At 56.2% G+C, this 27,433-nt stretch overlaps 1 protein-coding gene across 2 annotated transcripts in view; it reads left to right on the top strand.

Moving 5' to 3' along the window:
* Positions 1-288: 288 nt before the first annotated feature.
* The window catches only part of CBFA2T3 (CBFA2/RUNX1 partner transcriptional co-repressor 3), a 90,150-nt gene continuing 63,005 nt past the window's right edge, over positions 289-27,433 (top strand). The window contains exon 1 of one of the 2 annotated variants that reach the window (XM_079799754.1): positions 289-529. In XM_079799754.1, the coding sequence (XP_079655880.1) occupies positions 442-529 (88 nt within the window). In that variant the 5' untranslated portion in view covers positions 289-441. The remainder of the gene's footprint in view (positions 530-27,433) is intronic. The other variant, XM_079799755.1, reaches the window with a different exon arrangement.

The following is a 27,433-nucleotide window of genomic DNA, read 5'->3' as shown; positions in this document are numbered from 1 at the left end:
CTGGGCAGGGCCGGGCCCAGATGGTTCCTGTTGAGGAAGCCGTGGGCACAGCTGCACGGCTGCTTCCCTGTCCCCCAGCCACACTATCACAGTGACACAGCTGGCTGCCTTGCCTGCAGGCTGCAGGGAGACCGCCCCCACCGCCTGCCTCCCCAAGTCCGCCCAGAATCACATGAGCCCCTGCGGCCTCCCGCCCCTTCCCCAGGCAGGCAGCGGCGGCAGCTAGAAAGCCCAGAGCTGTCTGGGGGACAGAGGCCTCTGGCTCTCAGGAACTCCAGCTGACCAGGACCTCTCATCTGTCCCTGGAGGCCCCACCAAGTCGGTAAAGGTACTTATAGCCAAGCTCAATCCCAGCCTCACGCCAGCCCCTGCTGGCCCCTGGAGGGCTGTCTGCCTTGCACCCAGGTCAGGATTCGGTCTCCCGGATCCACCTTGAGCTCCATGTCCCACGCATCCCTGATACTGGAGAGCAGGGTCCCGGCGTCCACCAGCTGCTCGGCTCCCCGGGGTCCCAGGAAGGGCGGCCCAGGTAAGGAGGTGTGGGGGAGGGAGAGCAGCTGGAGCAGGTGGCTGGGAAGAGTGACATCTCCAAGCTGCTGCCTGCCCAGCTCTGTTGACAGCCAGAGCCTGCTGTGTTGACTCACCTCAAACAGCCACACAGCCTCCCCACAGGGCACGTCCCGCACAGCTGGGGCAGGTGGCTCAGGGAGGACCCACCAGGTGCCAGGCTGGGCGTGTGGGCCCCACCCAGAGGCAGATGCTTGGAGGCAGGGGCTCTGAGTCCCATAAAGGAAAGTGGGCTCTGTGCTCCTCAGTGGGCACAGTCCTGGATTCGGTGAGGAAGGTGATGTGCAGATAGATGGGTGGGGGATGCACAGAGCCCTTCTCCTGGGAGACAGCAGGATGTGGAGGTTGGATGAGGAAACTGAAGCCAATGGGAGAGGACCTGGCCCAGGGCCCCAGGAGCAAGTGATGGTCCAGACCGGACCCTGGCCCCTGCCAAGGAGCAGCCCTGCCAGGGCTTTTGCCCTTTGCAGTCAGTGCCAAAGGGAAGTGGGGGCATTGGAGAACCTGGCCTCTGTCCTTCCTAACACCCCTGACTCCAATTGGTAGGTCCTCGGGGGCCCTGCAGGACCTCATCCCAGGACACAGGGGCTGGCGGAGCTGCAAGCAGATGGCTCCTTTCTTAATCCATAGCCACGTGGCCACACGCCAAGGAGCCCTAAACCTTCTAGCGCTCACAGCCTCAAGCTTCATTGGCTGCAGTCATCTTCAGGGTCACGCAGGCCCCTTACACCCATCCTCAGCACCCCAACCCAGGGGCAGCCCTGCCTCCTCTGCAAAGAGACCATGTTCCCTGAGCAAGTCCCCACCTGCCACTGTCCAGGGGCCCAAGGGCCAACTCCCTGAGTCTAGGGCTCCGTCATCCACCTCGGACGCATCCAAAGCTAGAATGGCCTGACTTCGTACACGATAATGAGCATGCTGTTGGCTTCTCCTAATTGTGGAGAAGATGCTGCAGGAAGGTGCCAGGTCGCTGGCCCTGGGAGGTGTTCTGGTGTCGCTGGACCCGAGGCTCTGGTCGTGTCCAGCTCCTGATGGGCACCACACAGCCACCCCCTCCTTTTCTTGGGCAGCCCTGCCTGACCCCACTGTCCCAGAACCAGCAGCTCAGTTCTGCCTCCCACCCCTGTGTGCCCAGGGCCAGCCCTTCCTCACCTGTGCCTCAGTTTCCTTGTACGTCAAACCCCATCCTCCTGCTTCCTGATGGAGTGTAAGAGTGGCTCTCAAAGGCAGGACAGGAAAGAAGGGGAAAGGAGGGTGGGGTGCAACTGAGAACTGCTGGCTGCTGTTGTGTTTGGATGGCGGGGATGGGGGTGGTATTGACCTGTGAAAGATTATGAAGCCAGGAGGTGGCCATGAATCCGGCTGCACTCAGTGTCACCCGCCATGTTGTTTGGGCTGCAGGCGTCTGGAGCAGATGGTCTGGGTGGACCTCTGACTCAAAATCTCAGCCATCGGTTTATTGACCCCATGGTCACTGTGCATCCTAAGAGCTGCACTGCTTGCTTGGGGGGAGGGGGCTTTACTGGGAGGAAGGAAAGCTGTGCGCATTTGGCTAGTGAGTTGGGTTGAGGATTTAAGTGGGCACGGAGGTCCCAGCCGGTGACATTGGCTTTTAGGAGCTCATTTCCCATCTTCTGTAAATCACCTGGCCCCAAAGACATCCACAGCCACGCCAGGAGACATCCTCTCCCCTAGGGCTCCCCCAGGGGGACACAGTGGGCTCTGTGATGCCAGGAGGCAGCACCAGGGAGGTAAGCAGTGGGCTGGGCTGCAGGGAGCCCTCCGGGGCCCTGGGGTCCTAAGAGTCCAAGACAGGCCTTCGGGCAGCATAGCTCCACCAGGCGGCTCCTCAGCCTGCCGTCTTCCCAGGAGTCTGTGGCAACCTTTGAGATCCAAAACCATGGTAAGTGGCTCTAAACTATGAAAAGAACTGTAAATCATATCTTTTAAAGCTGAAGTGTAAGATTCTTTCTGTTTGAGAGCTAATATATATATACACACTGCCCTGTTGCCTTCCTGTTTGGTAGGAGGTGAGGGAGAAGGGCCTTCAGGACTGCGGATGGGGGAAAACCAGGCCTTTGCCTCTCTGACCATCAGATCCCTTGGCTGAGTGCAGGGCAGCCCTGAGCAGCCTCGCCCCTCACGGGTCCATCCGCTCAGGAACCACGACCCTCATCAGCCCCGTTGTGGCAGAGGGTCTGGGAGCCATCAGAACCCCACATTGTTGTGGAGCCACTGAGGACAGGTGAAAACCCGGGGGAGGAAGGAGAGTTTGCTGTGCTCAGATTTATTAGGCACCTACTGTGTTTACTGGGAGCTGTGCACGGACTAGTCCACTTTCCAGCTGAGGAGACTGAAGGTCAGAGTGCTATGCCTCCACAGGAAGGAGAGGTGGGAACCAGGATGCCTGGCAGAGGTGCTGGGAATGGAGGCCTGGAATCTGCTCATGATTTAGCCTGAAGCAAAGGAGGCTTGTGTGTGTGTGTGTAGGGGCGTGGGGGTGGGTGCAATGTATTCTGACCACGCTGAGACAGGCCTGTTCAGTGCTACCTGGGTAGCAGATTTCAGCTTAAGCACTAGATAGTGAGCTCCTCCTCCATCACCGGAGGAGTCCAAGCCAAGGCAGGAAGCCTGAAGCTGCCAGAACCCAGCCTTGGGTCACCTGGTCTGAGGGTGGGGTTCAGAGGCCACCCTAGTCACTAAGTGGCATGGACTCTCCTCCCTACCTGGCCCTCTCTCCCCGTGCTCCTCCTCCTCCTCCTCCAGTTGCTACCTGGTCACAGGCTTTCCTCTGGAAGGTGCTCTGCCTGGAATGCGCTTCCTGCTGTAGAAATTTTCTGGGGCTGCTGTAACAAGTTACCGCAAACCGGACGACTTGGAACAACAGAAATCTACTCCCTCCTAGTTCTGGCAGCAGAGTCTGAAATCCAGGCTGGGGCAGGGCTGCGCTCCCTCCAGAGGCTCTAGGGGAGCATCCTTCCTGCCTCTTCCAGTTCCAGGGGGCTCCAGGAGTCCTTGGCTTGTGGCCACATTACTCCAATCTCGGCTTTCGTCATCACGTGGCCTCTCTGGTTGTGTCTCTGTGTCCGCTCCTCTTATAAGGATGCATCATTGGATTTAGGGCCACTTCAATCCAGGTGACCAACGCTGCAACTGTTCTGCCAGCATGCCAGGCCTGCACAGGTCATGCTGTCACAGCCCTTGGCTAGGGACTGGTCACATGGCCCCCAGCTGCAAGGAAGGCTGGGTGCCGCCAGGGGAGTGGGGCAATCTGAGTCTCTGCCCCACTTTTTTTTTTATAATTTAATTTTTTAAATTGATTTCAGAGAGGAAGGAAGAGGGCAAGAGAGATAGAAACATTCATGATGAGAGAGAATCATTGATCGGCTGCCTCCTGCACACCCCACACTGGAGATCAAGCCCACAACCCAGGCATGTACCCTGACCAGGAATTGAACTGTGATCTCCTGGCTCATAGGTCAACGCTCAACCACTAAGCCACGCAGGCAGGGATCTGCCCCACTTTTTATTCAGCCCCAGCCCCTGTGGGGAGATGGTCAACTATGGACGATGGCAGATTCACACAGGGAGGGCCCGGGGCATCTGGGATTAGAGTGTGTGTAAAGGGACATCAGAGTCACAGCCTCTCCCTGCCACGAGGGACTGAGGACAAAGCCCACAGTGACGGTCTGACCTAGGACATGGCAAGGACTGTCATCCGTGTCTGTGCAAAGTGCTGTTAGTACTCATTTGATTTTGCCTGCGCCGTCGCTCTTGTCCCTACCCTGCTCACTCGCTGCAGGGCTTCTCCCGTCCCTCAGGCCTGACACAGACCCAAAGTGACAGACCTCATCTCCCACCTCCTGTTCCCTCCTTGTTGACCACACAGTGCTGGGGGCTGGGTCAGGATCAAAGCTCAAGGCCTGCCAAGCTGCTGTGACTGCCATCACAGAAGATGCCGAGGTCCTGAGGGGCACACAGCAGGCAAGAGCAGAGGTGCCATTGAACCCCACTCTGCTGACCCTGCAGAATGGATGCAGAGCATTTGGCGGGGGATGGGGGGACATTTAGGGTGGAAATCTGGCCCCAGAGCCCCTGTCAGGTCAGGTGGTTCTGGCAGGAAACCAGTAGCTCAAGGACAGGGCAATGGAGTGTGGATAGCTGGCAGAGGAACCATTTACAGAGGTCTAACAGGGTGGCAAGGACAGCACGGAAGTCTGGGGAGGGAGTGAATAGGGGTAAGAAGAGGGGCCAGGAGAGGCAGTGGAAGAAGGGGCTGATGACAGCCAGGGAGTCAGGAAGCTCTCAGGAGAGTGGATTGCAGAGCAAACACCCTCCTCTCTTCCTCGCCCTAACCCCGCCCCCCCCCCCCCCCCCCCCCGCGTCTCCCGAAGCCCCCTGGACCGTCCCCAGGGCCAGCCTCCAGGGCACCGAGCAGAGGCGGTGTGGGCTCAACTTCGGGACAAGTGGGTGCTCTGGACTGAGTCACAGCCGATTCCAGGGGCAGAGCCCCTGTCCCAAGTGCAGGGTCCCCACCCCGGTGTCCTTGCATCCGGAAGAAGAGGAAGCCTGTGGAGGGAGGCTCTGTGCCACCCCAGATCCCGGGAAAGCGGGTCTCCCCTCTCCCCTGGTAAATGTGCAGTGCTCTTTCCCTGGGACCCACAGTTTCTGCTAAAACGTGCCCGCTCCTTCCTGATGCCATCCCTACCCCTCAAGCCCGCAGGGCAAGCCTTCTGGGCTGGCCAGCGAGAGGATACAGGTTACCCAAGTCTTCCCCATCCATGCAGACCCTGAATCTGAGCCGAGGAAGACAGAACCACAGGGTAGGTGTCACCCAGGGGGACAGGATGCAATCCAAGTCAGCTTCCTGGAGGAAGTGGTTCCACAGAGGCAGCTGGAGGTGGCAAAGAACACTTTCACTTCTTGACTCATACTGACCGAGAAGAGGGGCGCCCTTCACCTGCCTGCCCTGGGCCGCGCGGGGCTTTTTCATGCACTTTCACTTCCGTGACTGCACTTGACCCGAGGATGCACAGCCGGAAAGAGCGGCCTGGGGAGAGGCCGGGCCTGCTTGTAGCCGAGCCAGATCTCTGCATCAAGTGCTCCTTCCCGGGAGACGTCCACTTGGGATGGGGCTGAGGTAGGGGAGCAGGCCAGGCGCAGCCATGATGGGGAGAGAATAGGGGCCTCTCCCAGCGCCACTCACCCTCTGCGGGCACTCCACGCTGGCCAGGCACCACGGACTCCGGGTCATTCATGTTGACTTGTTGTGGAGCCAAAGTGGGACTGCAGTGGGCGCTGATGCCATCACCCCCCTCATCGAAACACCGTGTGCTCATTCTGCTGGCACAGCGGGCATGGGCTCTTTTCCTATCCCTGTCCCAGCACCCACCTGGCCACAGTGGCCCAGGGTGCCTGGGTCAGAGGCCCATGCTTGCCCATAACGCTTCCCCAGTGCTGGCGGGTCAGAGGGTGTGGGGTGCAGCCTGCCTTTAGGTACATTCACCTGAGGTGGCATCTGAAAGACCTGGGAGAGTGCCCCCTCAGGCTCGGCGGCCTCTACTCCAGGTGGGAGGACACAGGTGGCATTGCCAGGGGCTCGGCGATCCTTGGAGTGGGCCATGATCTGTATTGGACTCAGAGAGCCCTGACTGTGGGAACATGGGAGAGGGCCTCTGTGGTTGTTCCCCAAAAAAATTATGGCTGCTGGAGGAAAGGGGGCAGATAGAGTGGGACTGGCAATTCCATTCCAGACCCTTTCAGGCATCATTGACCGGGTTATACAGATGAGGACACAAATCAGAGAGGTCAAGGAACCTGCCTAAGGTCACACAGCATTGCCAGTAGGGCCGGGGGCCTCCCTGTCTGCAGCGAATCCTCCCCAAGAAGAGATGAAGCCCAGGTGGGACTTCAGGAAGGGAATCCCTTTTGCACCCACCACTCCTCGTGTGAAAGCTTCACCTTGCAGGCCCCCCCCCCACCCCCGCCCCTGCAGCTGGGCCCTCCAAAAGCCTTTGGGTCTGCCTGCTCCACACTAGGGCGTCCCACAGCTGACACCTGGATTAAACACATCCCAGCTGAGGGGGCATAGCTGCCTGCCCCGCTAGAGTTCTCAGGGTGAGACTGTTACCAGTGAGACGACAAGACCATGGTTCTTATCTTCCTGAAGGAAAGATTTCAGTGAAGGGACAAAGTGCAGCAAAAACACTTAGGACCATGAAACAAGGCAGGGCATAGAAGAAGCAACAGGAGAGCCTAGGCTCACTGGGAAGTCAGAGAAAAGGGGGCCTTGGAGACAGGTTCAGGGGGTGAGCCCAGGACGAGATGCCACTGCCCGTTGCTCTCGTGGTTGCAAGTCTCCTGGGATCCCTTGGAGTTTAGGTGATGCGTGCCTGTGGGGAAGGAGAGGGAGAAGGGAATGGCAGGGGCTGCTCGCAGGAGGGAGAGGTGCTGGGTCCTTTACGTTGAGGGTATTATCTCTCTCTTGCGGATGGAAATCTTAGGGGAGGTATCAGGAGAGGGTCTCAATCGAATATTCATCAGCTTTCCAGGTGTGCTCTTTCAAGGTCCTGGTCTCTGCTGATTGGTTGGTGCCAGGGGGTCATTAGTCAATGCAGCTGGTCTGGTTTTGCTACTTTTTCGGGCCTGGAGCGGAAATACAACTGAGGCCTAGATGTTATCTTTAGGGAGGAAAAGTGTGTGTGTGTGGTGGGGGGGGGGGGGGGGGGAGGGTCCTAAACTGCCTGACCAGTGATATGCTAGGGGAGGAAAGGGTACCCTGGGAGTGGGGTCCTTGTTTTCCCAGTGTTGCGTGTTGCTAGGCACCGGGGCTTTCCACCCTGGTGACCTGGTGACCTTCTGTACCTGGCCCATCGTCCTTGCTCAGCTCATGTCTGTCTAACTGCCTATTATACCCCCAAACCCCCGCCACACACACACACACACACACACACACACACACACACACACACACCTCTGCTGGTTGCTGCTTTGAAAACATGGGTGCTTTGAGTGCCCACTCCAGGCTGCTACAGGTTCTAGAAGGGTGTGGTCGTCTGAGTTCAACTCCCACTCTGGGGAGGGGAGTGCAGAAAAGGCCACCTGCCAGCATGGGACTCACAGCCCCGAGGGGCACGTGGCTGCATCCCTTCCCTGTAGAGGGGATGGACCGCGCAGGGGGAGGAGGCCGAGGGGGCAGGGAGGGCTCAGAGGAGGCTGCTTGGAGGGTGAGACCTCCGGCAGGGCTCTGGGCTCTGGGCTCTGTGGTCTGGCTTCCCTGATTCGTTTGCTCACCTGCAAGGGCAGCAGGTTAGACCAGCTCAATAGCGGAGATAGGAGGGTGGCTGGCAGCCACCCCATGACCCAGCATGCGTGTCTGTGATGTGGGGATGGCAGGCAGCACCAACAGAGGCCAGGGGGTGGGCAGGGACACCAGCCACCTCCCAGAACTACCTGTATTTCCTTCATCCTCATGCTCACCCCGCCTGGCACCCTGGCTGTGACCCCTGCAGTCGCTCTCCGGACAAAGGCCTCTTTGGTGCAGCTGGGGGGAGCCATGGAGAAGGAAGTGGGGGATTTACTCTGCCCTGTGGGCTCCCAGAGCTTCCTCCTTCCTCCCAAATTGGGGTACATTTTGAGTGTTGTGGAAAGCCCCAACTTCACAGACCCTAGGAGGGGGGAGGAAAGACGAGCAGGAGGTGCGGGAAAGACCTTACACATCGGCCCACCTGGCTGTGCCCCTTACTCCAGGCTGCGGGGGCCTCGGATCCCGGGCTAGGGGGGGCCAGCCCAGCCATCTCTGTCTGAGGCTCCGGGCTTCCTCCGAAACAGGGCCCCTCTGCAGCGCTCTGGGGCTGAGAACCTGGGCTTTTCTCAGGGCTGGGTTCTCTTAGCAGGAGAAAAGATCGGAGGTTCCCAGCTCCCGCTCTGTGCAGGATGCTTGCCGCCAGGGATGGGACCCAACACCCAGACCTTGGAGCTCCGGCTGGAGATCAGAGAGGTTGTCCTTTGCCCCAGGGCCCCGGGCCCAGCTCCCCAGGACACTGCCTCGCCCCGTTGCTGGCCTCGGAGGACTCCCGCCTCAGCCAGGAGAGGCACGAGGCTTCCTCCCTGAAGCTCCCTGCAGCCCGACCTCCTTCTTCCCGCTTGCTCCCCAGGGATCCTCACTGCAGGGTGTCGTCCTGTTGTTCTCCCAGCCCCGGACAGACAGATAGACAGACAGACGGGCCGGTGTCAGAGCTCATTCTCACCCTCCACTGCCATAGCATTTTTTTAGACCAAGGTTGGGGCCACACATCCTAAAAGCAGGTGACAGTCAGGGGACAAAAAGTGCAAGTCAGAACTCATGTCACTCCCCTGTTTTCGGCCCTCGGGGGCATTGCACCCCCAAGTCCTCCAAGGCCCAGGAGACCGGCGGAGGGGCTGAGGTTGGCCCTGCTCTCTCAGCCAGGGCTTGCTTGTCTGCAGCTGGAGGGACTGTCCCCACCTGGGGGGCTCTCCAGGGGGAGGCTCCACCCAGAGCTTCGGGGCAGAGAGCGCAGCTGGTGCAGGGGAGATAGGAGCAGGCAACTTCCTGTTGGAAACCGAAACTGCCAGGTGCTTCCCTCCCTCCGGGGTGACCCAGAGACAGCTGGACCAGAAGTCCCGCAGCCCCGCCCTGCACGCCCTCCCCCGCCCAGGGCGGCAACTCCCCTTTCCGGCAAGCACCTGCGTCTACTGTCTACCCCGGACGCGGCCTCTCACCTCTCACCGCACCAGGCACCCCTGAGCCTCAGGCATCGCCTGTGAAAGGGCTGAGGTGGCCTCTGCCTCCTGGGCCGGACAAGTGCCTGAGCCTCACAGCCCGGCCACCACCTGGGGCTGCTGGTCCAGCCTGAGCCACCCTGGCAAAGGATTTCAAAGTCTTTGAGCAAAACCAAGGATGCAAAATACCTTCATAATTTTAACTTGAACCCGTGTAAAAACAGCATTGCAGATAGATCAGGTTTAACAGGACATTTAAAGCCCATGTTGCTTGTTTCTTCTCACTCCTTCCTCTGGCTGCCCGACTAGGAAACCTTCCACGCCCAGCTCACGCTCAGTTCCTGCTCAGCGCGCTGCTCAGTGTACCCCGGGCCCAGGAGACAGGAAGCACAGGTCTCACCCGGCACCAGCATCTGGCCCTCTAACGTGCTCCCTGGGCCTCTCGTCCTTTTGTCTCTGTGGCCAAACTTCAAATTAAATTATGAAATAATTCTCTCTCTCTCTCTCTCTCTCTCTCTCTCTCTCTCTCTCTCTCACACACACACACACACACACACACACACACACACACTCCAGGAAAGCCCCATCACAGGGGCACACAGGGCACACACCTGCACTCCATTTCAGAGCCGGCTCCCTCCCTGCCCCTTCTACGTACACATTTTATAGATTCCGTGCCCCTGGAGGCTGCCCCCTGCCCCCCTGGGGTGGTGAGATGGGGCCATGAGCTGTTGAATGCCAGCCCAGCGTTCTCTGCTGGGGTCTGGGCCAAGCTGCTGGACCCCCACCCCCTGTCACCGTTTCCTTATCATTAAAATGGGGCCAGTCACATGTCCGCACTTAGAGCCCCTCTGTGTGCCTTTCCCAGATACACGTGATTGTCTGTGTTTCGCATTGTTACATGTTCTATGAATTCTTTGGCAATTTTCTATTTTCTCTCCCCGTGATCATTTTATACGGCATCCGTGCAGGTGGCTCCTTCCCCAGTGTCGCTGTGGTCCCGGGGCCCAGGCCGGGCCAGAGGAGGAGCTATAAGGAGAGTCCCTCCGAGTTCCTGGGAAAGGCCTTTCAGACAGTGTCTGGCAACGGGTGTGGGATGTTTCTGGAGGCTGTGAGCACGTGGCTCCTGGGGGAGTTCCCAGTTCTGGGAAACGAGTGCACCAGCTCTTCAGTCTTGGCACGGGGCTCCAGGGAATGTCTACTGGTCCCACCACTGAGCACATGGGGGCCTCCGCCAATCTGCTCTCATCCTGTCTGGTCACAGGTTCCGTAGCCAACCCAGGTGAGGACTGGGGAAGTCCAGCTGTGGTGAGCAGGTGGGAGAGAGGCCAGGGCAGCTGTGTGGCTGCCCTCACTCTACTCTGTGTGCAACGCACAGCGCTGCCCTCCCCCCCCGCCCCCCCGCCTCCCCCCTCAACTCCTGTCAGGCCCCTGCTGAGGACAGGTTAAACCTGCAGTGCTCTGGGCCACAAGGAGTCTCCAATCTTGATCTTGAGGAGGCCTTTGACGTGAGACTCGGGTGGGGAAGTCCTGGCATTGTGTGGGCATGAGTGATGTGGCCTTTGGAGCACGAGGCCTCCGAGCACCCTGGGAAACCCTGCTCCCCTCCAGGAGGCTAGAAACGGGGTTCCAAGTGGCCAAGGGTAAATGCCTTGGCCCCTCCGTAGCACGAGAAGGCAGAGGAGGCTGAAGGGACTTCTGCGCCTGCCATTTGCTGGCTGAGCCCCTCGCTGCCTCCCCCCCCCCCCGCCGCCCCCGCCCTCCGCCCCCAACACACATATCAGCCCATGGCACAGAGGAGGGGTTGGGAGACTGAGTTAGTAAGAGGACACCCCACCGGTCCCTTGATGAGGCCAAGGACACATGAAAGAGCAGTGCCTCATGCTGGAGCCCCAAATGTCCGTTGGGCAGCCCCAGCTCCTACAGCTGGGCCTGGAGTGGGGAAGGCAAGAGCCTGCAGCTGCTTCTGGGGCACCAGGGTCCATGGGAGCCACGTGGGGACCCTGTGGGGGTCCCGGGGCAGAGGTGTCATCCCACATGTCCCAGGCGCTGAGATGATAGGGAAGCACTTTCCTTCATCCTCGTTTCATCCTCTTGTGTCTGTGAGGAGGCATGTTGGCACCCAGCTTTGCCCCTCTGGCACCCACACAGCACTGCGGTCGCTCAGTGGGGGAGGAGCCTGTCACGCATTGGACGCCACCTGTTTCATGAACTCTCTACCCTGTAGGGGCCCAGCTCACTTGGTAGGAAACAACAACATGGCAGAGGCAGGAGCCAGGGCCTCTGGGGATCATTGCACCTCAAATATCCTTCTGAATCAATGGCCGGAGGTCGGACCCTTGGCAATGGTGCCAACAGGCCAGTTCACAACATCTAAATCTTGTTGTTTAAATAGCCACAAGGGCCATGTTGTACAGCGTTTTGTCTATTTAATGCTATACTGTAAACCTATTCTTATGAAAACCTTGAAACTGCAGAGTTAGTGCACTTGATTAATGGAAATGTCACCACAAAACCAACTGGCAGGGTGGTCTTCACTAGAAATCATTCGACTCAGTCTGATGCTTGTCAGCTTTTAATTCGAATAAGCATGTTATTAATTCAAATAAGCAGGCTCGCTTCTGAATTCTAATTCTGATATAAATGGATGGATGGATGGATGGGAGGATGGATGAATGGACTGGTAGAAGAGAAAAAAAAGTAGGAAGACAAGCAGGAAGAAAAGTTCAAAGTATACTTTTCAAAAAGTTAAAAACAATTCTTAAATAAACAATTCTTAAATGAGCAAATAAATATGTGTCGCCCTGGCTGGTTTTGCTCAGTGGTTAAAGCGTCAGCCTGAAGGGTCTTGGGTTCAATTCCAGTTAAGGGCAAGTACCTCCGTTGCAGGCTCAATCCCCGGCCCCAGTAGGAGCACGTGCAGGAGGCAACCAATCAATGTCTCTCTCACACATCAATGTTTCTCTCTCTGCCTCTCCCCTTCCCTTCCACTCTCTCTAAAAATCAGTGGAAAAAATATCCCTGGCTGAGGATTAACAACAACAAAAAATGAACACGTGTCAAAAATGTGTCTCTCTCATTGACAAGAACCAACAGGATGGCTAATTGATTCAAGGGAGGACGTGGGCAGTTCTAGATCCCCTGATGAAAGAATGCTGCACTAAAACCACTAAACCAGTCAGTACGGCGCAAGCTTTTTTATGGAACAAAAATAGTTTGCAACTTGCCCATTTCCTACAAGTTAACACCTAACTTACTGAATCTGGGACCCAAACAGCAATAAATAGAAAGTCAACACAGGCACATCCCCTGAGGGCCACTGACCCTTGGCAACTGCAGGCTTGACACCAAGAGGATATGAGGAAGGAAGGGGAGACCTGGGGGCTTGCGGGTTTTTATACTTTGAGGCAAAGCACGGGTTGGATTTAGGCTGCAGGAGATGTGACTGCCAGTCAGACAAGGAAGATCAGGAGAGGTGAGGTGAAAAAGGAGAATGGGCAGGCCACAGGCCCAATTTTTCGCCAGAAGAGTCTGGAAGGTGAGTGCCTACAGATTCCTTTAGGCTATCTTGCCCGGGTACCTGGAAAGTCCTGTGTTTATGCCCATTTTGAAGATCCCAGCAATAGGGGTGAGGGGATTTTCTGCGCCTTTTTTCACTGGAAAACAGAACCCCTATTCTTCCTGAGGACACCACGGTAAGCCAACTGCCCTCCATCCGGTGTCCCCCATTCACAGTGAGGAGACAGGGACTCAGAGGAATGGGGAGCCCCTCACCCTCTGAGCTGGACCTCGAACCCTGCCTGCTGCTCCCCAGCCATTCTCTGCCTCCACTGGGACCTGCTCCCATCTGCTCCCAGAGCGGGTAGTTCTCACCCAGGCCTGAAGTTTGCCTGGTCACTCATTGCCAGACAGCGAAAAGGCGGTATCAGCTGAGAGAGGATGCTGGAGAATGACTGAGCTGGTAGAAGCATGGATAAACCGGGAAAATGTATACGAAGTGGGAGGAGCCAGACACAAAAGGCCCCATTCCATTCATATCCATCCACGGAGACAGAACGTAGATCAGTGGCATCAGGGGCTGGGGGAAGCGGTAATAGGGGGTGACTGCTAAGAGGATGGGGTTTACTTTGGGGCGATGAACAGTCCTGAAACTAGAGCTGAAGACTGCACAACAATGCGAATATACTCACAGCCACTGAATTGTTCATTTTTAAATGGTTAAAATGGTAAATTTCATGTTCTGTGTATTTTTTGTTGTTGTTGTTAAACCTCATTCAAGGATATATTTTTTTCCCATTGATTTTTAGAAAGAGTTTGAGCATCAGCCTGCGGACTGAAAGGTCCCCGGTTCAATTCCAGTCAAGGGCACATGCCCGGGTTGTGGGCTCAATCCCCAGTGTGGGGTGTGCAGGAGGCAGCTGTCAATGATTCTCTCTCATCATTGATGTTTCTATCTCTCTCTCCCCCTCTCCCTTCCTCTCAGAAATTAATAAAAATATATTTTAAAAAAATAGAGTGTGAGAGAAGGAGGGAGGGGGAGGGAGAGAGAGAAGCATCAATGTGAGAGAGACACATCGATTGGTTGCCTCTTCCACGCTCCCCAACCAGGGCCAGGAATTGAACCTGCAACTCTTCATTGTGCGGGTTGTCACTCTAACTACTGAGCAACATCGGCCAGGGGATGCTCTATATATTTAATCACAATAAAGAATCTTCCATTTCTTTTTTTTAAAAAGCATGGCAAAATGAGCACTTAATCCAGGCTTCAGGGTTCCCACTGACCCATCCAATGTGTGTCCTAAAGACATGGAAATGCATCAGTGACCTCACTCCAGGGAACCTGGTGTCACCGCCCTTTCCAGGGCTGTGGCAGCGTTATCTCCCACCCACTGTGCAGCTTCCTCTGGCTTCCCCTCCAGATTTGCTGTGGGAGGAGCTGGCCCCCAGCATCCTGCCTGCCGCTCATAGTCAGGCAGTTATCTGACCCGGAGCCTGCCTGCTGCCCTGGGGGGTGGGGCGCTAAGAAGACAGGACACAGAGGCCCCTTCTTTCTCTCCTCTGCAGGCCACAGAGCGTGTTTGCATGTGCATGTTGTCCGTCCTTGCAGCGGCACCTCCGCACACCTGCGACGTAGGGTGCACGCCGTGTGCCCCTCCCGAGCAGGTGGGATCAGATGCAGCTGTGTGCAGAAATCAGTCAGGGAGTTGGAGCCTGTGTGCTGGGCACCAGGGTGTGTCCTCCCCATTATAATACCAGGCCTCCAGAGACATTGTGTCGGGGCGTGCTGAGTGCCTCCAGGAGGACAAGGGAAATGCTGGGGAGCTCCGCAGGGCTCCACGAAAGGGACCTCTGCAATGCGGCTCCTGGGAACTACTTGCACGTCTGTGTTTGGACTTTTCAAGTGGACTTTTGGGTGATTGTCCCCACTGACTGGCCTGGGCTGCAGGTCACCCCTCCAGTGGCCTGGGCACAGGCGTGGCTAAGGTATCACAGCACCTTTCTGCTGAGCTCAGATGAGGCCTCAGCATCCTTCACAATACAGTGCTCTCGAGGGCCAGGGCATTCCCTGCAAGTCCTGGGTCAGTAGTCACACACTGTCCATAGGGAACAGTTGCCCACCCCTCTCCCCCCATTCATGGATGACTGATGCTTTCTCAAATGCAATTAAAATGTCACGTCACGGTCAAATGGCCATAGAAGCATTCACCACTCTCACTTTCTGCACGTTTCCTGTCTGAGCACCACCCTCAGTTGCTCTGTCCTGGGTGAGGAGTCACAGGGTTTTTCTGAGTCTTTGCACATTCATCACGGCAGGTTTAAGAAAGCACTAGAGACATCAGAGCAGGATGAAAACGAGGGAGGCCCAGGACAAAGAGGACACAGTCTGCACTCCACCACTTGCTCAGGGTGAGACCTTGGACAGACCTCTCTGGGTTCCATTACTTTATCTATAAATAGGGTTGCAGTTAAAGTCAAATTTCAGATAAACAATATCCTATCTAATAAAGAGGGAATATGTAAATTGACTGTCACACCATCACAAAGATGGCAGTGCCCACAGCGGACACTGAGTTCCTGTAACGAGCTTTAAAGAACAATCAGCAGGGACCTGAGTCTGCTTGTCGCTAGGCCAGGGCAGGGGACCTGAGGCTGCACCCCCCCTGACCCGGTGGGGCTTGACAGGGGACCTCAGGCCGTGCCCCCCACCTGGCAGGCTTGATGGAGGACCTCAAGGCACGCCCCCAGCCCTGGTGCTGGGCTGAGGAACCTCAGGCAGTGCCTCCCACCCCGGCACCAGGCCGGGGGACCTGAGAGTGTGCTGGGGGACCTGAGGCTGTGCCCCCTGCCTGGCGTGCGCTGGGGGACCTGAGGCTGCACCCCCACCCAGTGCCAGGCCGGGGGCCCTGAGGCTGTGCCCCCCACCTGGTGGGGCTTGACAAGGGTGGGGCCGGCCGGGTCTGGATCTCACCCATTGGGGTGGGGCCGGCTGGGTCTGGGTCTTGTGCAATTTTGAGGTGCTGCAGGTGGGCAGGGACTTGACTCTGGGTCTCGTGGCACGCCTCAGATTCTGACAAGAGGAAGATTTTCATATACATTTTTCTAATTTTCTTTCATCTCTGACACTTCTATTATAGCGAAAGGGCAAATAACAATATTAAAATATTTCCTCTAATTAATCCCCTTTTAATGTGCATGAATTTCATGCACCGGGCAACTAGTTTTGGTATAAGTAGGTCCCAAATATTGCCTGGGACACACTTATACTGAAAATTCTTCATTGTTTATCTGAAATTCACATTTAAGTAGGCATCTTGTATTTTTATTTCCTAAATCTGGCAGCCTTAACCATAAAGAATTTGAGCCCTATAGCCAATAGAATCACATTTAGCTTCAATAACAGAAAACAAATAGTGGTATGAACAGGGTTGGTTTTGTCCACATCAAAGCCCGGAAGCAAGTGGTTCGGGCTAGTGCAGTGATGATGCCATCGGATTGCAGGCTTTTTTTTTTTTGCTCTTTCTGTGCCACCATCCTCTTACTTGTAGCTTCCTCGTTGTAAAGTGGCTGCGCTACCTCCAGGCATCACATCTGCATCCCGAGCAGAAAGAAAGAGCAAGAGAGAAGGTGCAGAGGCCAGTCCTTTCTTATAAGAAAAATCGAGGCTTTGGTAAACACCCCACTCAAGAGAATTGAAGATAGGGTCCCAGTTCCCTGTTCTCAGCTGTCCTCAAACAGCCCCACACCCATGACGCCATCAACCCAGCTGTGGCCCCATGGCATCAGCAGAGCAGGTGACACTACGACCGTTGGATAAATGGCAGTTCTTGCTGAACTTGGAGGAGGAGGGGGGGACCATATTGCCCTCCGCCCCTGTGCGAGGAGTCATTATCACACCACTCTTATCTATCCCCCTCCACCCTGGTAGAGAGGGCAATGGAGGCGGTGACTGGGGTCCCTGGGCTCTTCCCCGAAGGGTCTCATCTTTCTCTGCAGGTTTCTATTGATCATCACCCAAGGAGGGAGCAGGCTTGTCTCCCCTGGAATTTTACTAATCTTTTAAGACAAAAATCCAGCTTCTCCCACCCTGGGGGTCCTGACACAGTTTCTCTTTTCCAGTTTTCTTCCCATCACCTTTCCAAGCTGCCAGGGAGGAACGAGGAGAACCAGGAGCTCCCCGGGGGCCCTTCTCTCCCAACTTCTCTCCCCTTCAACCATTTCCCTCCATCTTGCTCCTTCCTGGCTTCTCTGACAATCAAAGCAGTGCGTTGGCTTATTTCTAGAACATTCTCTCTTGTGACTCGGCTTTCATGGGGTGGCACACCCCATGCCTCCGTCCTCACCTGCTGCCCTCATGATAACCCCCAGTGCACTGCTCCCAGGCCCTGAGCCTCCACTCAGGCCCTGAATGCCCCTCACTCCTTCCAGGCCTGGCTTTGCACTCACATTCTCTAGCTGCATCCCTCCCCACAAACCCACCGTCATCTGCTAGGGTGCCCCTCTGCTTTCTGATGGGGTGGCGCCCAGCAGTCTTAGCGCAGCAGTGGTCACAGCACCGATCCATGTGACTGTCCAGTTCCCGCCTGTCAGAGCAGGGTGGCATCGGTTCCACGGGTCAGCACTCTTGACATCTGGCACGCAGCCTGCCCTGGAGTGGCTGCAAGTAACCCAGATCTGCGAGTGACTCAACCTCTTTATCAATGGGAATGGTCTGGGCCCCACGCGGGCCGCAGTCTTGCTGAATGCGAATGCTTGCTGAACGTCAGCGCTGTGAGGCGAGCTTTCACTCCGCTCACCTTCAGCCTCCAGCCCTGAATGGTGCCTGGCACAGCTGGGCACTCAGCTCACAGCGGGTGAACAAAGGAGCACCTGGAGGGCCCGGTGGGGGCAGGGGCTCAGAGAGGAATCCCAAGGGTGGCCTGCAGTCTGCAGTCGGGGCAGACAGAGCCGGTGCTGACCGGATAAGCTGGGGCCCGGGGCCTCCGGGTCAGGCTGCTGAAAGGTAATCCAGCTGGACTCTCCATCTACCCAGGCCTCTGTCCCACACAACCCCCCACCCCCCCACCCCCGTACCTAAGAAATGGGAACGTTTTCCTCTCCACCATCAGGGTTCTTCCACAAACAAACCAACACGTGGTGCCCAAGGACGTTGAGAACTTGAGTGTTTCCATGTGAGAAACCTCCCCCCCCCGGCCCCCCACTGCTACCCCCTGCCCGGCTTCACTCTCCATCCCCTGCGAATAAGACTTCTCCTTTCCCTCCCTGAGGAGTTCCCCATTCGAGCTGACCACACTGCCCTCAACTTCTCCCTGGAGTTTCAGGTTCTTAGTTATTTGGGGTCCTTTTCCCCGCATGGCCTACACCCAGAGCCCTTTCCCCTCTGGGCAGGCACGGTTGCTGTGGTTCCTGGGATTCCTGGCTCTCCATCCTGTCTTCCTTGAGCCTCACTGCCATCTGCACAGGGCCCTCCCCAGCCCGCCTCCCTCCCCCTCCCCTCGGCGCCTCCTCGCCTCCCCTGAGCAAGGGAAAGTGCTGTGCTTCAGAAGGTGCTTTAGTTCTGGGCCTACTTTGATTTTAAAACTGTTCTCTTGAGATAACTCACATAGCATACCATCCACCCCGTTAACGTGTCCAATTTCAGTGGTTTCTAGTATTGTCTGTGCACACAGCACCCGATCTAATTTTAGAGCATTTTCGTGGCCCTTAAAGGAAAGTCTGTCCCCCTTAGAAGTCACCCCCAGCCCTGGAAAGCCACCAATCTACTTTCTGTCTCTGGATTTGCCGGTTCTAGACATTCCACATAAATTGGGTCCCATGACACGGGTTAGGCTTTGTGTCTGAGTCCTTTCACTCAGCGTGATGTTTTCCAGGTTCATCCACACGGAAGTGTGTGCCAGGACGTGCTTTCTTTTTCTGGCTGAATCACACTCCGTTGTTTGGACTGTGCCATCCTTTGAGTTAACTTTGCTCAGCGGGGAGAGTGTGACAGCCGGGTGGGAACCCAGCCCGCCGCCTGCACGCTGTGCGTCTCGGGTGCGTTACCCACCCCCCTCCCATGGCCTTGGCTTGCAACTTGTATAATGGGGACAATAAGAACAGCCACATGGGACTGAGGATTCAGTGGGGAGGTGCAGGTGGAGTGCCCCGCACAGGCGGGAGGTGGCACACGGGTGCTGGCTGTCACCTTTGCCCCCACCCTCCCTAGGCTGCAAGGGGTGACGAGAGGTGCGTTGAGTTTGCGCTTTGAGCACAGCACTGTGTCCAAGCTGCGTCCCAGCTACTCGGCAACGATTGAGTCTGCTGCCAACTGGGGACTCAGGGAGCCTGGCCGTGGGACAGAGGTGTTTTGGGGGGTAGGCACAGTGGCAGTTCTGACGAGGAGTTCTGGGAGCAGCCGGATTTCCTGGCTGGTGCTCTAGAACCTTCTGGAGCACGTGGTGTGGGTGAAGACTTCGGGCTCCTGACAGACACTCACCCTCCGTGGGTCTGACCCGCAGCTGCCAGGGCATGGCCGTGGGGCCCAAGTCGCTCTGAGGGAGAGATGACAGGTACTCAGAGGGGCACCTCGGGCTTCGGCTGCTGCCCTGGGGTTCCGGGTTCGCATTTACACCCTGGCTGATGCCCAGCAATGAACCAGAAGGTAAGCCCCATGGGGGCAAATGGCAGAGCTAACAGAGGCGTAAAGTCTTCCCGCCTCTGGCCCGACCAGCTGCCAAGGCCTGACTGTGCTCTGGGACGGCAGGGTGGTCCCTGGGGGCAAAGAGCTAACCTCGAGGCCCCCAGGAGGGAGCGTGAGCCCTCTGCATCCACGGCCAGGAGGTTTGCTTGGTGAGGACTTTCCCGTGATGAGGGCTGCCATGAACTCCAGCCCTGACTCAATGACTACCCTTCACTGTGCACGCAAGAAACGAGGTGCTGCTCCCCAGCTGTTCCGACCTCTCCACGCAGAGGGTCTGCCTAGCCTCTGGGGCTGGGACCAGGCCTGGGAGAGCCACAGGAGCCCAGGCCACAGTCCTCTCCTCCACATGTTTGACATCCCAGAGCCCCCTCCCCAAATTCTAAAGGGACCGTACACTGTGCTGGCCGGCCTGTCAGCTGTGGCTGAGGGGTGGGGTCACACGTGACCCTGGACTGGAGTGTTGTTGTGATGGAAGGAAAGGGTCCTCTTGATGGGTGGGAGCCCTGCCGGGTGGTGGGGCCCCACCGCGGTTGGTGGCACCCGTAAGTGGCCGTGACTGCACTCGGGCATGTCCAAGGTGCGGCACACACAGGAGTCACTCAGAAGCCAGGCTGCTTCGCTCAGGAGAGGGAAAGAGCCTTGCGGATGTGTGCAGCGTCCTGCTAATCGCCCACTCCCCTGCAGGCTCAGTTCTGCAAACGGGCACCAGCCCCCCGACAGGCAGGCACCACGGGCAGCCCCCATCGCCAGCTCCCAGGCTAGCAACACAGCAAAAGAAACGCTTCTCTTCCATGCTCCAGATCTCACCCCAGGACAGAGCCAGGTGTTGCTAGCCAGCCCCAAGGAGGCCAGAATAAAGGTGTCCTCACAGGGGCCCTGTCTGGTCAGGGGCCCACCTGTGGCCAGAAGGCAGGTCTGTTTCCAGAAGAAGAGGGACACCATGCAATCTGGGCACCCCAAACCGCACATCTCCCCCCAGGTGCTGTCTACACGCTGTTAGGAGCAGACGGGGAGGGGGGGGTGCCCATCTCCCTGTGTGACACACAGAGACTGGGGCTTGGAGCGGTACTGGGCCCCTTGAGGTCAAAGGCCAGAGTGAGGGTGGGAGCTGGTCCCCTTGAAGGACCCCAGAGACTTTATGCTGTTAAGATTCATGAGACTTGCCCTAACCGGTTTGGCTCAGTGGATAGAGCGTCGGCCTGCGGACTGGAAGGTCCCAGGTTCGATTCCGGTCAAGGGCATGTACCTTGGTTGCAGGCATATCCCCAGTAGGGGGTGTGCAGGAGGCAGCTGATGGATGTTTCTCTCTCATCGATGTTTCTAACTCTCTATCCCTCTCCCTTCCTCTCTGTAGAGAATCAATAAAATATATTTTTTTAAAAACAAGATTCAGGAGACTTAGTCACAGCAAAACGAACCCAAATGTTGGTTTTCCCAGGAGTGAATTAGGACTTTAATAGACAGAAATCCAGATCCTGAGGCTCTGAAGAGCAATGAAAGGTGCTTTGCCACCCAGCTATCACAGGAGCCTAAGAACAGAGATATTCACCCCATCCACGCCCCTTCCCTGCTCCCCAGGTGAGCCCTGTGCCTGCTCCAGCCCTGCCAGGAGCGGCCCCACTGCCCTGCGTTCAGATCCTGCCCGATGCTCTCCCCCTTCCAGGCGTTTCTAGAAACCTGCCAGCCACTACATGCAGCATCCTAAGGGCAGGATCCAGGCTCCTCTTTCTGGGAGATGCTGGTGCCCGAATCAGCACTTCTTGCGCTCATTCGTTTCACGAACCCCCGGTGCTGGCTGGACCAGGAACACGAGGCAGGAGGCAGCAATAAGGTGTGGTGTGGTGGCTCCTCTGCGGGGAGTGTCTGAGTTTGGGGACCCAGGGCTTGCTTCCGGTCTTTTCTGCCACCCTTTGTTTCACGGGTGGCAGGCAGGGCAAGGAGAAGGGGAGGAGGGGGCTTTGCCATCCTGGGCCAATCTCTTTTGTCCGGAAAGCAGCTTTCCCGGCAGCACCTGGAAAGCAGACGGTGCGGTGCGGTGCGGTGCGGTGCGGTACGGTGCGGTGCGTGGGAAAGCAAGGCAGCCTGGCCTCCTCGGTCAGACCCCTGCAGTGGCTCGCCTTGCAGAACTGAGAAGCAGCGATCAGGAGGAGGGAGCCGAGACCCCTGGCCTGAACACAGGGCTTTCCTCTCTGAGCCCAGCTTCCCCATTTGGGGTCTCTTCCCGTGTATGACAAGCCCGCCCCTCCTCAGAGCCAGGGCAGTCCGCTGGCGGGACCTTTCCTTCTCTGCGTCCTGCCGGTGAGGGTCACAGGCTGAGGACAGTGCTGGCGCCCTGGATATACTGTGGACAGATGGAGGGACAGGGAAGACCAGGGGAATCTGGGGAGCCCACCGCCAGCACACATTCCCGCCCTGGTTCCTCACCCTCTGTTGTTGCCCCTGGGGCAGAGGGGCTTTCCTGGGAATGTTTAAGGGACGAACGAGGAACAGGTGGGCTTTTCTTTGTGGGTGAGGGTGACCATTGGTTCCCTCAGCCACTCATTCAACAGCAAACACAGCAAGGCGGTCTGGAGAGAGCCCTGTGTGGGCTCTGGACTCTGTGAACCCCAGAACACAATGGGGGCAGGAAGCCAGAGCCGTAGCATCAGGGCCCCTCACCTCCTGGGAGAAGCCCGGAGTAGCTGGCTTGGGCTGTCGCGGGCCCGGGGACTTCTCGGCAGCCCTGGGAGGAGCTTGCCGCAGGAGGGTTCAGAGGCGCTGCTTGTGGATCTGAGGGGCTGCAGCTGGAGAGCAATGAGGCCGGGGCTTTATCTCAGGTGGAGTGACAGGGCCAGATCCATCTTGTGGAAAGCTCTCCAGGTGTCCTGCAGAAGGAGTGGAGGCATCCCGGCCCAAGAGATAACAAACAGCCCTGTCAGAGAGGGAGATGTATGTGGACTTGGAGATCATCCATCCCCGGGCCTGCCCAGGTCTCGGGCTGACAAATGGACCTCTTCCACCTTGGCACCGCAGCAGGCAGGCCTGTTCTTATTGCTCACACTCCCAGAGCTCAGCAGCCTGTAGCAGCTCCGGGCTCTGGGCTCAGTGGGCACAGCGGGGCTGCCAGGGCTAGGGAGGAGGGGTCGGGGGGACACAAACCACCTCCCTGCAGGGGCCATGGGGTGAGGTGTGTGTCAGTCAGGATGTGTGGTGGCAGGTGACAGAACACTCCCACAATCCCTCTCGCTTCGGGAATGCAGGTAGAACCCAGGACCTGAAAAGTATTGGCTCGCGTAATGGGCCCCAGGAAGCCCCAGGAAGGGCAGGATGGGACTGCCTCAGGGCCCCCAGGTCCAGCCACACCCTCCCTGCTCTCTCCAAACAGGTGGCCCAGGCAGCTCTAGGCATGCCTCCTGAGTGAGAAAAGAGAAAGCGCCTCTGTCCCAGTTCAAAAAATTCCAGAGAAGTATTGTGATTGGCCCAGCTTGGATCACATGCCCTCTTCTTGGCCCAATCACTGCAGCTGTCGGGTGAGCTACTGAGCTATGGAGACTGGTTTTCCGAGTTCTGTGACCAGCAGGCCTGTGACAGGGCAGGCCCATGACCTGAGCAGGAGCTGAGAAGCCCAGGCCTGGCACTGGTCGATCACATACTGCAAGTGCACTTTCAAAACTAGCTGCTATTTTTCTTTTTTCTTAAGTAAAAATCAAACAAAACCAAAAAAAATACTTACAGAAAAATCTAAATATACAGATAAGAGGAAAGAAGGTAAAAATAAAACGAAATGAGAATAGTGCTACCTCTCAGAGCGTTACATGAAGATTAAATGAGATCATGCAGTCATTAAGCAAATGCTCATTGAGGCCCTGAGGACAGGATGATAAATAGTCAGGCGTGTCCAGTGGGGAAGAAAGAAATAGTGAACAAACAGACCACAGATAAATAGCCTAGAAGTGCAGTGAAGGAAGGACAGGTCCCACGATCCAGCTCAACGAGAGGGCACCCTGGTCCCTCTGAGGCTGCAGCAAAGGACAGGGAGGGTATTCCTGGTGGAGGGCGATGTGGGTGGGCACTCAGGCAGGCGATGTTCCAGCACAGGGTAATTGTTTTAGTTTCATCGCACCCAGGAAATGTGATCCAACTCTAATCACTGGCTCTCAAGGGAAGTTTGGGAGGAAAACCCTAACAGTGAAAGTTTATTGTTTCTTTTGTATTTCTTCTTGTGGGATAGACCTCGTCATATACTTTGCCCATTTTTACTTTCTATGTTTATATTTTTCTTACTTCTTTGTAGCAGTTTTTGTATATAGTGCTTAGTCCTTTGTTGTACATGTTGCTAATATCCTGCCAGCCTGCTCCCTACTTTTTTAGGCTTATTTATGGGCCTCTTTGGTACACAGTTGTTAATGCTTATGTAGCCAAGTCTATCCATCGTTTCCTGCCCCCAAGTTTCTGGGTTTCCTTTCTTATAAATGAATATTACATGATGCTCTGTATTTTCTTCTAATACTTTTACTGTTTGGTTTTTCACACTTTATTCTTAAACACGAGTGGAAATTTACTTGTTTGCAAATGACGTGAGGAATGTATGTTTTGTTCCCCCAAATGGGATGGTATGCTGTCCTGACAGTATTTGTTGGAGAGTGCATGCTTCTCCTGGGATGTTAAATGCCACCGGGGTCCCATTGACACTCCCTTTTATGTGTATGCAGTGGCCGACTTTCCTGCAGAACATTTTCCACTGTTTAGCCTGGTTCTCATCTAAAGTTGAACAAAAAAGATGAGCGAGACCTCGGAACTCGTCTTTGGGCCACCCCACAAATGTGGGAGCCAGTCAGCAATTACCATTCCCATCTTACGGAGGAAACTACGGTTCTGGTTGGGAGAGTGAAGGAAATGAGGAATGAATAAGTGAATCAGGGCGCTTCCCAGCGAGGCTGCCTTGTGCTGCAGAAACAACAGTACTGCTTTCTAGAAAAATATCAGAGAAGCAGGAAGTTGGGGAGGAGGGCAAAGTCGGCCATTGGCAGAGCCCTGGGGCAGCTGGGATTCCCTCCTGACCTGACCCTTCGGAGGCCTCTACCTCCACACTGATTTGTTCCTTACCCTTCATTTGATGAGAGAACACGAGCATATCCTACTGAACTCCCTTGTTAAATAGAGGGATGGCATTCCACACGAGGTACTAGGATTTAACTACAGCTTTCAGGTGGACGTTTGTATCGCTTCTAACTTCCATTGTTACATAGTGCTGTTTATATAAGGTACATCCTCTGTAGATCAATCTGAGCACAGAAATTTTCTGAATCAGAGTACAGCTGTTGATAGCTATTGCCAAGATGCCGAGTGGGGAAATATTACCAGTGGGCACTCCTGCGGCCTGTTTACCCGCACCGTCACCCACACTGGCTATCTTCATTTTTAAATTTGGCCTTTTCTGTAGGTGAGAAACACTATCCGATTACTTAGCCCATGGTTCTTTGGACCAATGAGGTTCAATATTTCATCACACCTTGTGATCCAGGGCCCTTAATGGGTGACAAGTCTGTGAAAACCTTCCTTCTCTAACTTCAACCAGAATCCCTCGTGGTATCTGCGGGTGAGGATGCCACCAGGAGTGTAGGCTGCAGAGAACCAACTGCTGTGGTGAAAGTGCCGGGTCGTGCAGACAGAGCAGCCTGGGGCCGGGCTGGCGCTGCTGCAGCTGTGCACAGCGTTACCGCCCAGCCGCTGACACCACATCTGGGTCTCCCAACCCCTCCTCCTCAGCCACTCGTGCTTGGTTCCTTTCTGCAGTCTGGAAGGGAGATGGGCCACTCTTCCATGCCCTCCTTCCCGTGACCATCACCCACAGTGTAGACAGGCAAGCTAGCGGGTGGCAGGGGTGACTAGCCAGATAACAGGAGGAGGGAGCAGAGGAGGGCAGGCAACAGTGCAGCATAAAGAGGTGTGGGCTTTGCCGAGACCAGTTTGGCTCAGTGGATAGAGCGTCAGCCTGCGGACTCAAGGGTCCCGGGTTCGATTCCGGTCAAGGGCATGTACCTTGGTTGCAGGCACATCCCCAGTGGGGGGTGTGCAGGAGGCAGCTGATCGATGTTTCTCTCTCATCAATGTTTCTAGCTCTCTATCCCTCTCCCTTCCTCTCTGTAAAAAATCAATAAAATATATTTTTTTAAAAAAGAGGTGTGGGCTTTGGCCCTGGGCAGAGTTGCCTCCCTTCTGGCACTGCCCCTTCCCTGCAAGCCCTGGGTCTCTTGGGCCTCGGTTCCTTATCTGTTGGTAACTTGCCACAGGGCTTGTTCCAGGGTGTCTGAAAGCACCTAGCACCACACCTGCACAGGTGGAGGCAGCAGGCAGCTGCTCTGCACAGGAACGCTCCTTCGCTGAGGCTGCCTGGCTGGAGGCCCCTGTGGCCCAGCTGCGTGGTTGGCACACAGGAATGGATGGTGTTGCCGGGAGAGCTTGCCCTCACAATTCTCTCAACACGACCGCCATCCTGATCCTTTGTTTGGTGCTCCTAACAAAATCTTCGACATACCTAAACCCAAATGACCCGGAATCGAATGGCTGGGAACCCCGCAAGCATCGCCCAGACTCCAGGATTCTGAGGCGTGCTGAGTTACCTGGAGGGAGCCCACGGAGGAATCAGGGGCCTGGTCTGGTGGGGGGCACTGCTGGTGCTAGCTGTCCCTGCACCCTACCCACATCCTAGTCCCTGCCCACACACCATGCCCCCACGTCTGCACACACCCTCTGGCTCCTGGCCACCTGCCCCTCTGCCCTCCTCTATGGCTCTCCTTGGCCACCACATAGGAGGACACAGGCGGAGTGAGAGTCTGGGCAGCCCTCACCGAGAAGGGACAGGAGCTGCTGCATCAATACGCCTCCTCCGGCCTCTCAGGTGATGGCTCTGAGGGCCTTTCAGGGTCTCCTGGGATCCCCAAAGGATGGAGCTCCTGCAGCCCGTGGTGGATGAGTTACCTTTGTGGGTTCCCTCCCTTCTGGTCTCATTCCCACCCTCCTGGCACCACCCACCAGGCACCTGCCAGCTTGTCCTTGTCCACCTCTGGGGGAACCAAGGAAGGCTGTGCCCAGCCACTTATTTATCCCCAGTCCCTGGACAAGGCACTTCACCTTCCCGAGCTGGTTACCCTTTCTCAGAATCCAGGCAGGAGGTTGGCCCACCTGCAGGGCTCGTGTGATAAGGAGGGGGAGCCTGCCCCTCAATGGCTTGAGACATGCTTTGGGGCCCTATTTCCCAAAATGTGGCCTTTGATCACCCAGAATCACCTGCAGGAAAAAGCAGACGGATGATCGATTGATAGTAAGAGGCAGGTTCCTGGTCCTGCCAGCCCTTTAATCCCATCCCAGGGGCAGGAGCTGGCAGTGCCAGGCTGAGCCATGTGGAGCCTTCCCAAAGGTAGAAATCATTACAGGAAATCCTGCCTTCGTTTAAAGTTTTGGTATTCTGCTGATCATGGGTTTTTGTCATTGATTCTAATATTTTCAATGTTGAGTCAAAATGTAATTTGTCTCAGATACTGAGTTCTTTGGTGCCTCCTTAAATTTTGCTCCTGAGCGCTTCCCACCCTAGTCCCGAGCCTCCAGAGTCTTCATTTCACAGTCACTCCAAGCAATTCTGTATGTATTAAAGCTGGAGACCCTGTGCATCAAGGATGATGATTAATAAGTTCCAGCGGCCTCAGGTGGCTGCGATCAAGAAAGGCATCGTGTGCCCGGCTGGTGTGCTCAGTGGTTGAGCGTCGACCTCTGAAACTGGAGGTCACAGTTCGATTCCCAGTCAGGGCACTTGCCTGGGTTGCGGGCTTGATCCCCGGTGTGGGGTGTGCAGGAGGCAGCTGATCAATGATTCTCTCCCATCATTGATGTTTCTATCTCTCTCCCTCTCTTTTCCTCTCTGAAATCAAGAAAAAGATTTTTTTTAAAAAGGCAGGCATATTTTTAGGG

This window comes from Cnephaeus nilssonii (genome assembly GCF_951640355.1).
Source record: "Cnephaeus nilssonii genome assembly, chromosome: 20".
In the NCBI taxonomy this organism is placed as follows: Eukaryota; Metazoa; Chordata; class Mammalia; order Chiroptera; family Vespertilionidae; genus Cnephaeus; species Cnephaeus nilssonii.
The sequence above is the reverse complement of the archived record's forward strand: the minus strand, read 5'-3'. Positions and strand labels throughout refer to the sequence as shown.